At 44.3% G+C, this 15115-nt stretch overlaps 1 protein-coding gene across 1 annotated transcript in view; it reads right to left on the bottom strand.

Moving 5' to 3' along the window:
- The window catches only part of ATM (ATM serine/threonine kinase), a 127344-nt gene that overhangs the window by 30657 nt on the left and 81572 nt on the right, over window positions 1-15115 (bottom strand). The window contains exons 39-45 of the mRNA XM_080816705.1: window positions 14568-14745; window positions 9709-9796; window positions 7833-7988; window positions 4441-4528; window positions 1755-1843; window positions 1555-1657; window positions 917-1065 (exon numbers count right to left, since the gene is read on the bottom strand). Of these exons, the coding sequence (XP_080672831.1) occupies window positions 917-1065; window positions 1555-1657; window positions 1755-1843; window positions 4441-4528; window positions 7833-7988; window positions 9709-9796; window positions 14568-14745 (851 nt within the window). The remainder of the gene's footprint in view (window positions 1-916; window positions 1066-1554; window positions 1658-1754; window positions 1844-4440; window positions 4529-7832; window positions 7989-9708; window positions 9797-14567; window positions 14746-15115) is intronic.

A 15115-nucleotide genomic window follows, 5' to 3' on the forward strand; every position in this document is an offset into this window, starting at 1 on the left:
TACTCTGGACAGGTGGTCAGCACAGGTGTGAGATGTGGCCCTGTTAAATGAGAATCTGAATGACAAGACACCATACACGTGGGACAGGGGGGAAAATAAGATGCACGTAAGGCCCTGAGGCGGGAACAGCTTGGCCAGCAGGAAGCACCCAGAGAAAGCCGACAGGCCCGAAACGCGCCGGCCACCGGAAGAACGGTCCGTGGTGGTTTACCGAGGACAGCGAGAATACGCTCTGCCAGTAAAAGGCTGTAAAAATATGAAAGCGTTTCTCTAACTTCACAGCAATCTAATAGTTTAAAAGTGGAAAAACACCTCAGTTAATGAAATCTTTTTCAATGAAGACAATTCAACATGTAATTCATATGATCTCATTTTTTTTAGCATTTATGTCACCATAAAACTTTTTAGATAAAAGCGAAATCTTTTATTGAATTAGGTGTTTGGCTTTCCAGTGGGAAAAACCAGTGCTATCATGAGGCAGGTTATAAACAGCATCTTCCTGTGCTCCTGGGTGAGCAATTTTTAGAGAAGGAAACATTTTCTCAGTACAGGTAAGCAGTCTTCTGGGAACCATCCAGCCCGCAGAAGTGCTGGCTAACCCAAGAGTCTGCACCAGGCCGTGGGAAGGGAAAGGACAGTAGTTTTCTTTGGATGGACAGACAGACGCTCTCACGAGAAATACGTTTTCGATTTCTATTTCCAAGCGTCCACCTCAGGGGCGGGAGTGGAGGTGCCCCAGGAAGAGGCTGAAATGCACTCCCCGCACAGTCTCTGCCTCCTGCTGTCCTGCCGGAGCCATGCAGGCCTGTCCACAGCCGTAAAGCACACAACCCCCGTGCCACTGAGCGTGACACGAGCAACGGCTCGCCGCACACAGCTCGAGAAGCGCAGCACACGGCACCCGAGCTCCTCTCACCTGACGGCGAGGCCGTGGTCCCACTGCATGTTCCTCCAGGCTGCCTGGTAGTGGAGTTCCTGGAGCTCCGCGCACCCGTCCTTATTCTCACGATCTAGTCCTTTCAAATAGACGGAAAGAATGTGGCGGAGTCCCAAATTCTGCAAGGCCTGAGCAGGGGAGTATTTAAAAAAAAAAAAAAAAAAATGCTCAGTACTCAAAGGTAACAGAACTAGAGAAATGAAAAATAGCGAACACAAAAAGTAGCTTTCACAACACATCAGTGAAAATCCTGCGCAATCCCAGAGGCGCAGAGGGCGCTCCCAAGCCTCCGCCCTGTGACGGAAGAACCGCTACGGGACGTCAGCCGGTGGCGCAGTGACCCAGACCCCGAGGAACGGTTTCCGGGAGACACAGCCCCCGTGTGGCGCACGGGAGCCCCTGAGGAAATGTCTTCCGCGGTCAGGTGGCAAGACCACGGTCACCAAATCCACACTCTCTCGGAGGTCGGTGACCTGCCCGATTCCGGCGCGCGGCCCGCGGGGTTTTCAGCCCACGCCCGCCGAGCAGGCGCGGTCTCGGCTCCCGCGCGTCTGCCCGGACCGAAGGCGGCTCGGCACGAGGCCGGCGGTGCCGCTCCGGGGCGGACGGCAGCTCACCTGAATTATGCCCGCCTGGCGGGTTGAGGAGGAGATGGCCGTCTCAAGGTCATAGGTCACCAGGGCCTTCCCCCACATCGCTTCGTGCTCGTATGTGCGCAGTCTGTAACGAGATTCGCAAAACCCCTCTGAGCTCCCCGTGCTCTGAAGTCCTTCACAGACGGAATGACAACAGCATCCTCTGGAAACACGCGGTTTACCTAGTGAGGGGCTGCAAGACCTTCCCTCCGCCACAGCCGTACAGACTGTCGGGCTCTCCTATACTTCTGTAGATTTCCAAGAGCAGGTCCTAAAAACAAGGCAGCAACAACATGGGAAAAGGAAAAATGTCACTTTATAAATTTAGCAAAGAGGAACTTTTACTATTAGCAACGTGTACTCCCAACTCTAAATGTTCTGTTACAAAAGTAAAAGGCAGTGATACTGAAATATAAAGGGTTTTTTTTAAGATTTTATTTACTTGAGAGAGAGAGAGTGAGAGTGTGAGGGGGAGAAGGTCAGAGGGAGAAGCAGACTCCCCATGGAGCTGGGAGCCCGATGCGAGACGGGATCCTGGGACTCCAGGATCATGAGCTGAGCCGCAGGCAGTCGCTTAACCAACTCAGCCACCCAGCACCCCTGAAATATAAACTTTTGAACCAGCAACACAACAAACTGATCCCAAAGAACAGAATGACTGACTCCCTGAAGACAACTGCTCACAATTTCATGAATTAAAAAAGAAATCAATCCCAATCTACCAGGTTATTAACGCATACAAAAATAATCATAAAAACAAAAACAAATGGGGTGCCTGGTTGGCTTAGTCAGAGGAGCATGCGACTCTTGATCTCAGGGTTGTGAGTTTGAGCCCCACAATGGGTGTAGAGATTACTCAAAAATAAAATCTTGAAACAAAACTGTTATATGCAATCCTTGTCAAAATACTACAGCATTTTTCACAGAGCTAGAACAATCCTAAAATTTGTATGGATCCACAAAAGACCCCCCTCCCAAAAAAAATGAAAACAAAACCAAATAATCCTATCAACTGCTAAAACTGTGCAGGGGATAATGATGTCTGCAAAGTCTGACTCTTGAAAACCTGAATGTAGTAAAAATAAAGGTCATGAATTTTTCTCTGAAAAACAAAAACCTCAAAGTTGCATCATGTTAAAATTGGTAAAATGTGGTACGGATAAAAAAAGTGGCTTACTGACTCAAATCTTTGTTGTTAAGTTTGCACAAAATTGATTTGGTTTAAAACCCTCTCAGTAAAATAAAAATGAGAACAGGAAACAATAAAAAACTAGGGTGCCTGGGTGGCTCAGTCAGTTAAGCATCCAACTCTTGGTCTCAGCTCAGGTCTTGATCTCACTGTCATGAGTTCAAGTCCTGCACTGGGCTCCATGCTGGACGTGGAGCCTGCTTAAGAAAAAGAAAACAGGAGAAAAATGAAAGAGCTAGAAACTTTTGCACAGAAAACCAGTCAAGCACTTTAAGTGCCTCGTGCTTGCTCTGGAAAATACTACATACAAATTGACTGACACGGGCCTAATTCTACACTTCTAACTAAACTGTTGATATTCGTGGACATGAAATTGAGCCCTTGCTGTTGTTCATTCAGTACCCAAGCCCTGTACATGGCCTGACACACAGAAAATACTTAAAAACTCAGTAAAAGAGGGTAAGACTATAAAAAAGCAAAAAGGGAAAAGAGAAGGGAGAATGGGATCAGCCAGTAGAGAGAGCACACGTCACACAAGGCGTGCCTGAGGGTTCTATGTGTTCCTAGGACATTAGGGAGGGTGCTGGGGGGCAGGCGACCCCCCGACTAGTCACGTGAGGTTTGGGGGTTTAGCAAGTGCTGCTTCAGGCAGAAGCCTGGAAAGGGAAGAATGAGAGACAGCAACGACACACAGGTCCCCCCCCCAAGTCCGGCCGGCCGTTACGGAAGGGAGGCCAGAAAGGATGAAATAGAGGGAAATGATTTTGTGTTCGCTTAAAGGGGAATGATTTTATTTTTTCTTAAACAGGCTCCACACCCAACATGGGGCGTGAACCCAAGACCCGAGATCAAGAGGCTCCTGCTCTAGCGACTGAGCCAGCCCGGCACCCCTGAAGGGGAGTGATTTTAATAAACATGTGAAGATGTTTAGGCACATTCAGAGGGAGCACAGCACAGTAGAGAATACATTCTCTGAGAAAGAGTTCATACGAAACGAAGCGCAGGAAGGACTGTCTTGACTGGAAGGGGAAGGTGTATCTCTAACAAAAGGAAACGTTATGCTGGAGCAGACGCAGGGAGATTTCCATGTCTGATGGTGGGACTTCATCTCCCTGTCCCGTTTTCTTCCAGAAGCAGGAGGCAAGCTACAAGCAAAAGTAGGAGAGACAACCAGGGGTTTAAGCAAAGTCGAAAGACCAAACTGTCATTTCAGAGGAATGAGCGGACTAAAGAAATTCAGACAATAAGAGATTTATAGAAGAAGCCATCTGCCCTGAGGTGTGACATACGCTAAACAAGGAAACAAATGAATAATTCGACTATAAATGTTAAATGCTACAAAGAAAATGAACAGGCTACTGTGGCAGAAAACACATGGTATAAATTCACCCTTTGAGACAGGTGGTTTTCCTTCCAACTTTCAGAGAAAGGAACTCAAGGTTGGAAAGGTTAAGTAATTTTGTGCAAGATTTTACAACGAAGTGGCTGAGTCAGAATTAACTCAAGTCCGTCTGCTACTCCAAGGCCCAATCTTCAAACCAGAAACTTACGCACATGACACTCAGTCCAAACAGTAACATCCGTTTGAAAATCAAATGACATCTATAATCTCTGTAACAAAATAATTATCCAAAATATAAAATAAATAGTATCACAAACAAGGTCTCTATAATATTTACCTGTAAACGTATTCCAGTTTCTTCTTTACTTTTTTCACTCAAACTAGAAATAGCTGTACTCTGGCTTGCTTCTTCAAACGTAAGACTTCTGTTTGTAACAAGAGCACTTCTTTTAATGAGAATATACTACTTTGAAGCTTGTTAAAATAGACAGTATAGACTTGGATGGGAAAAATAAACCAAGGTCACAGATAAAACATAGTGAAACATTTACACTTTAAAATCCTATGTAACTTACACCTAGAGTGGAAAAAAAATTGTGAGCATTAATATTTTGAAGGAGAATCAAATTTTAATGACAGTCTGATATACGGGGAGGCCAGATGCCGAAATACACTTACTTACAGAGCCTGGCCTGCTTAAAAACAGATGCTCCCCACTTCCTAAATGTTCTATCAGTGGTTTTACCTGAAGTTCAACCTCATTAATAATCACGGGCACACGAATTAAGACCACAATGAGACACTACTTACCACCTAATAAACTGGCAAAAATTAAGAAGTCTGATAATATTAGGTGTTGAGAAAGAAGGGCATCAGTGGGATTCCCCCCACCCCTAAGATGATAAAACTAAGCAACAGGATGAAAACCTGGATTTGTGGAGTCCAAGGCCTGAGCTGTAAACCACGCATTTATATATAAGACACTCAGTCCCGTAAGTGATTTCAACTCAGAAATCATGCCACCCGTGAACTGTTTACGACAAGAATAATCCAGAGTATAAAATAAATCTTGTAAGTGGTAGTACCTGTAGTAACACTAGTAGTCCTGTCCGGCCCCCTTCCTTAACTGCAAGGCTTCCTACTCACTTACTCCCCCCTGAACCACATTTCCGAGAAGGATGCAAATTGGTGTAACGACATTAAAAATAATTTGGCGTTACGTTTTTAAGGCTGAAATTCTGCATACCCGGCAACCCAGTAATTTCACACTGAGATACAGATCATTAACCGGGGAACGGGCCGACGAACCGTGCTGTGTCCTCGAGAGGAACATGAAGCGGCAGTGACGAATGAACCACAGCCACACACGCATAAAGCTCACAAAAATAATGAGCAGAAAAGCAAGTTGTAGAAAAGTCCACATATAATTCATCATAAAGCCCAAAAATGAGGAAAACTAAAGTATATTTATGGGTTCATACTCATCTGATAAAAACAGCATCTGTAAAAACAAGGAACACAGAGCCCCTGGAGGGGGCACAGAGCGCCGAGAGACGGAAGTGCACTGACAAGCCCTGACCTTTCTATCCAGACACTACTGAGTTTCTTCACTGGCAAGTCATGGAGAGAGAGTTAGTTTTCAGAGGAGAAATCTGGAAAGTGGGGAGACAGTCCTACAGGTGATGACTTGGTCAGCCCGAGGCTGTAACCCTCCCCGGCAGTCAATGCCCCCCTGGACCAGGAACATCAAAACCACTGAGTCCAGGAGCTAAGGCCTCTGCTCTAGATCGGAATGAGGGAGTTTTGGATTTCTCTCTGAAATAACTATAGACACCAACTTGGAAATTTCATTTGTGCTCAAGAGCACGTTAACAAATCCAACTGCAGGGCACCTCTCCGAGTCACTGAAGAAAACTAGCATTCCCCGCCCTCCGTCAAGCTCGTCTCTCTGTCTGCTCTCTCTTTGCCATCAGGCACCTGGCAGGAAAAAGTCAAAACCAAACAGGTAAAGCAGACAGCAAGCCTTATGTGTCAAGGACTTGTTTCTAAAGTTAACCAAAATAGGGGCGCCTGGGTGGCTCAGTGGGTTAGGCCTCTGCCTTCGGCTCAGGTCATGATCTCAGAGTCCTGGGATCGAGCCCCCCATCAGGCTCTCTGCCCAGCAGGGAGCCTGCTTCCCCTTCTCTCTGCCTGCCTCTCTGCCTACATGTGATCTCTCTGTCAAATAAATAAATAAGTAAGTAAAGTCTTTAAAGTTAACCAAAATAAAAATCCAGGCCCTCCTGCTTATTAAATAAGCAATTTTGCAAAAATGCGCCAAATTCTATACAATCACCTACCTACCAATTCAGGTGATTTTATTTACACCCATCAAAGAGTTCAGTTATTCCCTCCTGATTAGTAAGAAATACTCCGTGAAACCAGGATACTGAAACACATTCAGATCAGAATTCCTATGCAGAACCTGACTCAGATTTTAAGTCTCTAAGAATAAGCAATAACCAATTTCACATACTCATTACATACTTCGAGAACAGAATTATCTTCATACAAAGTCTACAATGATGGTGAACACATCAATCACATGTTACACACAGTATCAACATATTGATTTTTGTTTTCAGTTGAAAAATAGAAATTAAATACCAAGCCAGAGAGTTAAGAAATCAGTCCAGGCACACTGATTTATGTCTGGAGTAGGATCTGAATTCTGGCTCCTGGTTTTCCACAGTCTAAGACCCACAGCACTTCCAGCCTAAGGACAACCCAAAGCAGAAACTGTAAGTTGCAAGCATGAGAAATGCAGCAACGTTGTACATCTTCGCTTTTTCAATTCTGTAATATGAATGGTTCTGTGGTTGGAAAACGAGACCGACAACAAAAGTAAACACTAGGCCACGTCAGATGAATAAATCCGAGGAGGGCTGCTGGGACAATACAGGGCGCGTTTTCCGCTCTTTTCCTTGCTGCTTTTCCTTTTCCACTATGATCTAGGAAACACCTATTTGACTCTTAGAACTAAGAGTTCTAACTCAGAGGAAAAGCTAATTAAATCAGTAGAAATCCAGGTAGATAGCAAAGTAATCAAAGTGATTTAGAAACAGAAAGAAATCCGTCACATTACTTTATAATCAGCAAGTAAAATGGATTTTGAATAAGCTGGGGGTATTAGTGGTAAAATTAATTTCATTGAAATCGGGGAATCACTCAATCATGTGAAAACTATCTGTGATCACTTGTATTAAGTTCCCGATGCTACCTGCTGTGGGGAATACACAGAGAAGTAACTGTGGTCTCTGTCCCCCTGGAGCCTGCTATCTGGAGAATTTCTACAAGTCTTATCTAATAAACACCCCTTTTCTTTCTTTCTTTCTTTTTTTTTTTAAAGATTTTATTTATTTATCTGACAGGGAGATCACAAGTAGACAGAGAGGCAGGCAGAGAGAGAGGAGGAAGCAGGATCCCCACCAAGCAGAGAGCCTGATGTGGGGCTCGATCCCAGAACTCTGGGATCATGACCTGAGCTGAAGGCAGAGGCTTAACCCACTGAGCCACCCAGGTGTCCCACCCCTTTTCTTTCTTTTAAAATGTTATCATTTCACTTTAAAAAGACAGACAACTTCTAAGATGTCTTTTAAATGGAGAAGCGGGAGCAAAACGAACCATATTTACGTTGACCAAAACCATGTCAACACCAATTTAAAAAACCAAAGGTCTGAATCCCATTACCGTCTGTCCTGGTCTTCCATGCTTTTCTTATCTGCGTAGATTTCTGCGTAGAGCAATGCCGTGAAGTGAGCAGCACAAGACTGAGCGACCTTGGCAACCTCTAGATAATTCAAGTCCAGCCAGAAGGCATCATCGAAAACTGTTCCTAAGGAGGGTCTAAGGAAAAATGTAACATGTGGTCAGGTCCGTTTCTTCACCTTCACTATCAAGAGAAAGGCATGCTCGTCTAGAATACACTGCAACTGAGCTCTGGTGAAAAAGAAAATCACGCTCAAATCACCTGAACCCGCGTGCCCCCCCCCAACATACAGCTGTCCCACGCTCAGCATGAAGAAGCTGAACTCTGACCCTTCGTGGAGCACCAGCCATGAAGGCGACGGGTCATCAGATCATACAGATGTGGGGTTCACGTTCGCGCTCCATCAAGGCGCCCACAGACCACAGGCTAAGCACGGGCCGCCCAGCACAGCGAGCAACACCTACACACAGCTTTTCTAGTGCCCAACTGGATGCAAGGACTGTTTCTGCTAAGACACGACTATGTGTTTCTCCTAGTGCTGTTCATTTCCTAAGTTACCAAACCACTGTCTTCTGTGCTAACAGCAGGTCAGGACCGGAAAGGACCAGAAATAACGTCTCTTCCAAAACCGTCAGGACACATGAGACACTACAGGGAGTGGCTAAGGGCGCTGGTCGTGGAGGGGGCACAGCCTGGTTAAAATCCAGCCAGACCCCCCACCGCAAGTGGTAGCATCTGCAGCAACCTCACTTCTGAGCCTCAGTTTCCACACTTGTAAAGCCCGGGGACAGCACACGTCATCAACAGTCACCGCAGTGACTCAACGATGCTCACAGGCTGACGAGTCAGGGGCTGACACTTAACTACAGCTACCGGGGAACCTGCATTTCAGAGATCGCACAGCTCCTAAGTCCCAGACCTGGACTTGAACTCGGGTCTTTGCACGCTTTGTTCTATTCGTATTCTCTCCAGCTCTCCCTCAAGGCCTATTCAGAACAAGAACTGAAGACGAACTTCCACGCTCTCCGGGGCCTGCCCAGGTCAAGACCATTCCACCTCGATGAGAATTCCACACCGGACGACTCCAAGGCGAGAGGCTTCCCCACACCGAGGAAAGAGAGGCTTCAGCTGCAGTTAAAGCCCTTTCCGGGCCTTCTCAGAAGAGGGTCTGGTACAGGACAAGCAAGTGAATCAGTAACTTTCTAAGTGGCCGCCAAGACGCTGAAAGACCCAGCGCTTCTAGGAGCGGAGCAGGATGGAAGAGGGGGACAGACGTAAAGGCGTGTGGGGATTTTTCAGGTTCCTTCTGCCTCTCCTTCCCACGCTTTGTCAACCACTGCCACCAGCCGGCCTGCACACCACAAGCCACCAATTCCTACCTCCCCAGTCACCGGCCTCTACACCGTTTCCTCGCAACTCTGGTCAACTCAGGAGCAGTACGGGTCAATCCGACCGTGACCCCTGGCAACCCCTGCACGCCCCGCTAAAACTCTCATGAGGAGTAACAGGAACAAGATACTGTGCGACAGGACCACGACAGAACCACTTGCCACCATCAAGAAAATGAACACCGCCACAGCACAGTATACAGAACCACGCATTTTGAGGCCCGTGACTCACAGTAAAGAGACTTTTATCTTATCCAGTTCCTGATACTGTCTTAGCCAAAGTGTCACCCTGAACATGGATTATTTCAGGAAGATCCAAGCATCACACAAGTTAAATACGGCCCCTTACAGCAGCAGCACCTAAAATAATCATGGTAAAATTCAACCAGCAGAATTTAAAATTTAATTCTAAAATTAAAATTAACACTGCTAAATCCCCAAACTCAAGCAGCAATATTGACTTCGTTACCTCTTCTGTCTCCTCATGTAGTCCACAACAGCAAGCATTGTCCTCTGTGACTTTTTATCCACACAGCATCGGAACAGGTGCTCAGGCTCTGAAAAGGCAAGAGCGCTCCCCTTAGTCCCGGACAGACCTGCTTACGCACACTCCTCCCTCTGTGCTTCTGGTAGGACGTGCAGAACCTGGCACAAAACTGGTTCTTAATAAGTATGAATGGAGAAGCAGAATTTAATGACATTTCTTATTTTTTGAAACAAACTACTGTGCTTAGGGGCATCCAGGTGGCTCAGTTGGTGAAGTGCCTTCCTTCAGCTCAGGTCATGATCCCAGGGTCCCGGGATCAAGCCCCGCGTCCAGCGACCTAGTCCTTGGGAAGTCTGCTTCTCCCTCTCCTTTTGCCCCTCCCCTGCTCATGCTCTCTCTCTCTCTCCCTAATAAATAAAATCTTAAAAAAAAAAACAACAAACTACTGTGCTTAGTAAAACTGGGAATTTAATTACATTTGTACTGGGTGCTCGGGATACAATCCTGAACACAACAGGCTATTGCTGTGTACACCGAACTCGTGACCACACAGTGTGCCGAGTGCTAGCACCGGGCAGGGGGACGGCACGGAGAGGCCTATCAAAAGGAACCTGATCTGAATAAAAGAAGTTTCATGGGGACAGTGGTATCTGAGAGAAGAGTGACAGTGTTCCAGGCACCAGTCACACTCCTGAGATGGCCAGCAAGAATTTACTGGAACAGTACCACCTGTGCCGAAGCCCAGAGCTGGAAGGCAGTAGAGACACTGGACCGAGTGAGGAACAGACACTCACATTCTTTACCACAGAGAACTGGCAGGATCTGGCCACCAGATGGACATGGGAGAGAGGTTCTCAGGCTTGGGCAACTGAGTGCCATTCACTGAAGACATGAGAGAAGTAGGCCAAGGGAAGGGGATGAAGATGGTAAGTTTACTTTGAGAAGTGAGTCTGTGGTGCACAGGAGACATTCAAGGGAAGGCAGGAAATGGACAGACATCACAAAAGATAAACCATTTAATCTGACAGCAATCGGGATCTACCTTCCTTTTAAACCACCGAATTTCACATGTGAAATTTAATTTTTCTTTTACGGCCATATAGATATGGCACTTTACGTAGAGGTAAAATAAAACAGGCTATTTTTTCCTATGAATGGTGACAGCATAAATATGTATGTATATATGGTAAGCATGAAAAAAAGTCTTGGCCAGGCTCATAATGAGCTGCCAGGTCATCGTAGGCAGTGACTGATTATATTAGTTTAGTAATAAAAATTGTTTAATATGACTTTATCTAAATATTTATTATCTAAATATTTAAAGTTTAAATGCTTACTGGTAATTGAACTATGTACACCTTATTTCCCAAATTAAGGACAGGAGATATAGTTTAGTTTGCAAAAGTCTCTATGAGAATTTTTATTTCATGAATTTCATTTTGATAATCTAAAGAAAATTCCCATAAGCATACTGCGGATCATTTACGAGACCAACTTGTAATCTGGTAGATTACAAGAAGGAGCTTCCATGTCTATGTTTAAAATTGTATCATTTCACCGGGGAGATGAGTAAGTGCTGTCAATGGAGAAGAACTCGTAAAACACAGGACAGAGCAAACTGAGGTCGACCAGACACCACGGTCATGTCAAGCAGAGGTTTCAGCAGTACAGAAAGGAAGACTGGGAGAATCATGTGGTCACAACCTACGCGGAAGTGACAGGAACCACAGTCGAGACTGGGGAAGAGCAAGTTAGCTGCAGGGAAACACACAAATCAACACCTGCCCAAGAAGCACACTGCTCTCACGTACACTAAGTGAATCTGTACCTGGTTTCATGTGTGCACATAAAATACGTTAATAACACATATTAAAGACAATAAGTTAACACTCTAGATTTGTGAATGTTTTCCCTTTCATTTTAGGTTTGAAAAACTGACCCACAGCGAGCCCTCCAGTACGTGTGGATGTATTATACACACACACACAACACACTATTCCTCTCCTCATGGCAGTTCTCCTGCTGTAAGTTCCTACTGTGGGAAATATTTATTATGAAGCATAAAAAGAAATTCAGTTATGTCAGTCAACAAAGTATAATCTATTTTGTTTTTTTCTGGGGGAGGGGGTTGTTTTGTTTTGGGGCTTTTTTGTTGTTGTTGCTATTATTTAAAAAAAAAATCCAAGGAGGGGCACCTGGGTGGCTCAGTGGATTAAAGCCTCTGCCTTCGGCTCAGGTCATGATCCCAGTGTCCTGGGATCAAGCCCCGCATCGGGCTCTCTGCTGAGTGGGGAGCCTGCTTCCCCCTCTCTCTCTGCCTGCCTCTCTGCCTACTTGTGATTTCTGTCTGTCAAATAAATAAATAAAATCTTTTAAAATAAAAAAAAAAAAAAAATCCAAGGAAATATACCAAATATTAACCACAGTGATCCTAGATCATAGGATTACAGGCAACTTAATTTTTAAACTTATGCTAATTTCTCTATTATTATCCACAACAAATATTCTGTGATACAAAGTGTTATTTTAAAAAGATGAGTTGGCCAGAACTTTACCATAAATTTCAACCTATCAACAACAAGACAGAAGAAAGAGAAATTGAGGAGTCAGTCCCATTTACAATCGTACCCAAAACCATAAGATACCTAGGAATTAATCTAACCAAAGAGGCAAAGAATCTATACTCAGAAAACTATAAAGTACTCATGAAAGAAATTGAGGAAGACACAAAGAAATGGAAAAATATTCCATGCTCATGGATTGGAAGAACAAATATTGTGAAAATGTCTATTTTACCTAAAGCAATCTACACATTTAATGCAATCCCTATCAAAATCCCATCCATTTTTTTTAAAGAAATAGAACAAATAATCCTAAAATTTATATGGAACCAGAAAAGACCTCGAATAGCCAAAGGAATATTGAAAAAGAAAGCCAAAGTCGGTGGCATCACAATTCCAGACTTCAAGCTCTATTACAAAGCTGTCATCATCAAGACAGTATGGTACTGGCACAAAAACAGACATATAGACCAATGGAACAGAATAGAGAGCCCAGAAATAGACCCTCAACTCTATGGTCAACTAATCTTCGACAAAGCAGGAAAGAATATCCAATGGAAAAAAGACAGCCTCTTCAACAAATGGTGCTGGGAAAATTGGACAGCCACATGCAGAAAAATGAAATTGGACTATTTCCTTACACCACACACGAAAATAGACTCAAAGTGGATGAAGGACCTCAATGTGCGAAAGGAATCTATCAAAATCCTTGAGGACAATGCAGGCAGCAACCTCTTTGACCTCCACCGCAGCAACTTCTTCCTAGGAACATCGCCAAAGGCAACAGAAGCAAGGGCAAAAATGAACTATTGGGATTTCATCAAGATCAAAAGCTTTTGCACAGCAAAGGAAACAGTTAACAAAACCAAAAGACAACTGACAGAATGGGAGAAGATATTTGCAAACGACATATCAGATAAAGGGCTCGTATCCAAAATCTATAAAGAGCTTATCAAACTCAATACCCAAAGAACAAATAATCCAGTCAAGAAATGGGCAGAGGACATGAACAGACATTTCTGCAAGGAAGACATCCAGATGGCCAACAGACACATGAAAAAATGCTCCACATCACTCGGCATCAGGGAAATACAAATCAAAACCACAATGAGATACCACCTCACACCAGTCAGAATGGCTAAAATTAACAAGTCAAGAAATGACAGATGCTGGCGAGGATGCGGAGAGAGGGGAACCCTCCTACACTGTTGGTGGGAATGCAAGCTGGTGCAACCACTCTGGAAAACAGTGTGGAGGTTCCTCAAAAAACTGAAAATAGAGCTACCCTACGACCCAGCAATTGCACTCCTGGGTATATATCCTAAAGATACAAACGTGGTGCTCCGAAGGGGCACGTGCACCCGAATGTTTATAGCAGCAATGTCCACAATAGCCAAACTGTGGAAAGCGCCTAGATGTCCATCAACAGATGAATGGATAAAGAAGATGTGGTATATATACACAATGGAATACTATGCAGCCATCAAAAGACATGAAATCTTGCCATTTGCGACGACGTGGATGGAACTAGAGGGTATCATGCTTAGCGAAATAAGTCAATCGGAGAAAGACAACTATCATATGATCTCTTTGATATGAGGAAGTGGAGATGCAAGGTGGGGGGGTTTGGGGGGAGGTAGGAAAAGAAAAAATGAAAAGATGGGATTGGGAGGGAGACAAACCATAAAAGACTCAATCTCAAGAAACAGACTGAGGGTTGCGGGGGGGAAGGGGGATGGGAGAGGGTGGTGGGGAAATGGACATTGGGGAGGGTATGTGCTATGATGAGTGCTGTGAAATGTGTAAACCAGACGATTCACAGACCTGTACCCCTGGGGATAAAAATACATTATATGTTTATTAAAATAAAAAAATTAAAAAAAAAAAAAAATTTCAACCTATCTTCCAGTACAGGACCCAGAATATTTGCTTGCATTTATTTGTCTGCTTTTCCCACTGCGAGGATGTAGGCTGTCTTCTTCGTATCTGGGGTGCCAGTACCAAGCACACACAGAACACTCCGTGAGCCGCTCCACTATCAGCAGCCAAAATTCCCTGGTGAAGTATTCCGCATCGAGTGCTAACCCAGGTGCGTAATTTACACATACTGTCTCACGGAAAACGGACCACAACTTTCATCTCCATGCTCCAGATGATGAGAAGATAAATACTTTGAGGTTACAGAATTAAGCCAATATGGCATCCTGAAGGGATTCAAACAAAATCTTTCTCTAGAACTGAGAAGTTAACAGTATAAATGCTAGAAATTTAACCAAATACCTGAATCCAAATTTGCAGGGGTTGTGGATCTGCTCGTTGGTGAGGAGTGTCTGAAACAGTTTGTGAAAAATCCCTGAACGTGTGCAGAAAGCAGGTTTCTCCACGATTCATCTGTATCTTGGAGTAAAATATCATGAATCAAGTACGGAAGCACAGTCTGACAAAAGTCCGTTTTCACCTGGAACATACAAACAAGTGGCGTCAACAGTCCACGTGGAAATAATCTATTTCGCTTAACAATTTCATTCCATTACTGGCATCTTAGACTTAAAAGAAAAATGATAGACGAATCTGTCATGAATTCAATGTATCTCTAAAACACACACAAAATGGATGTACCAGGCAGGGCTCAAGAAAAATCAAAGTAACCTACAGTGTCGAGGTGAAACAAATGTGTTCATTACACGACAACCGTCCATTGCCAATCTGGGTCATATGCACATAACGAAACAGGATGCTGCTTACAAATGAAATTATTACATCATGACTGCAAATAAAATTTCAGAGTTGGAAAGTGTTACTAATAACAGTTTTCTAATTTGATATAA

This window comes from Martes martes (genome assembly GCF_963455335.1).
Source record: "Martes martes genome assembly, chromosome: 10".
NCBI classification, from domain to species: Eukaryota; Metazoa; Chordata; class Mammalia; order Carnivora; family Mustelidae; genus Martes; species Martes martes.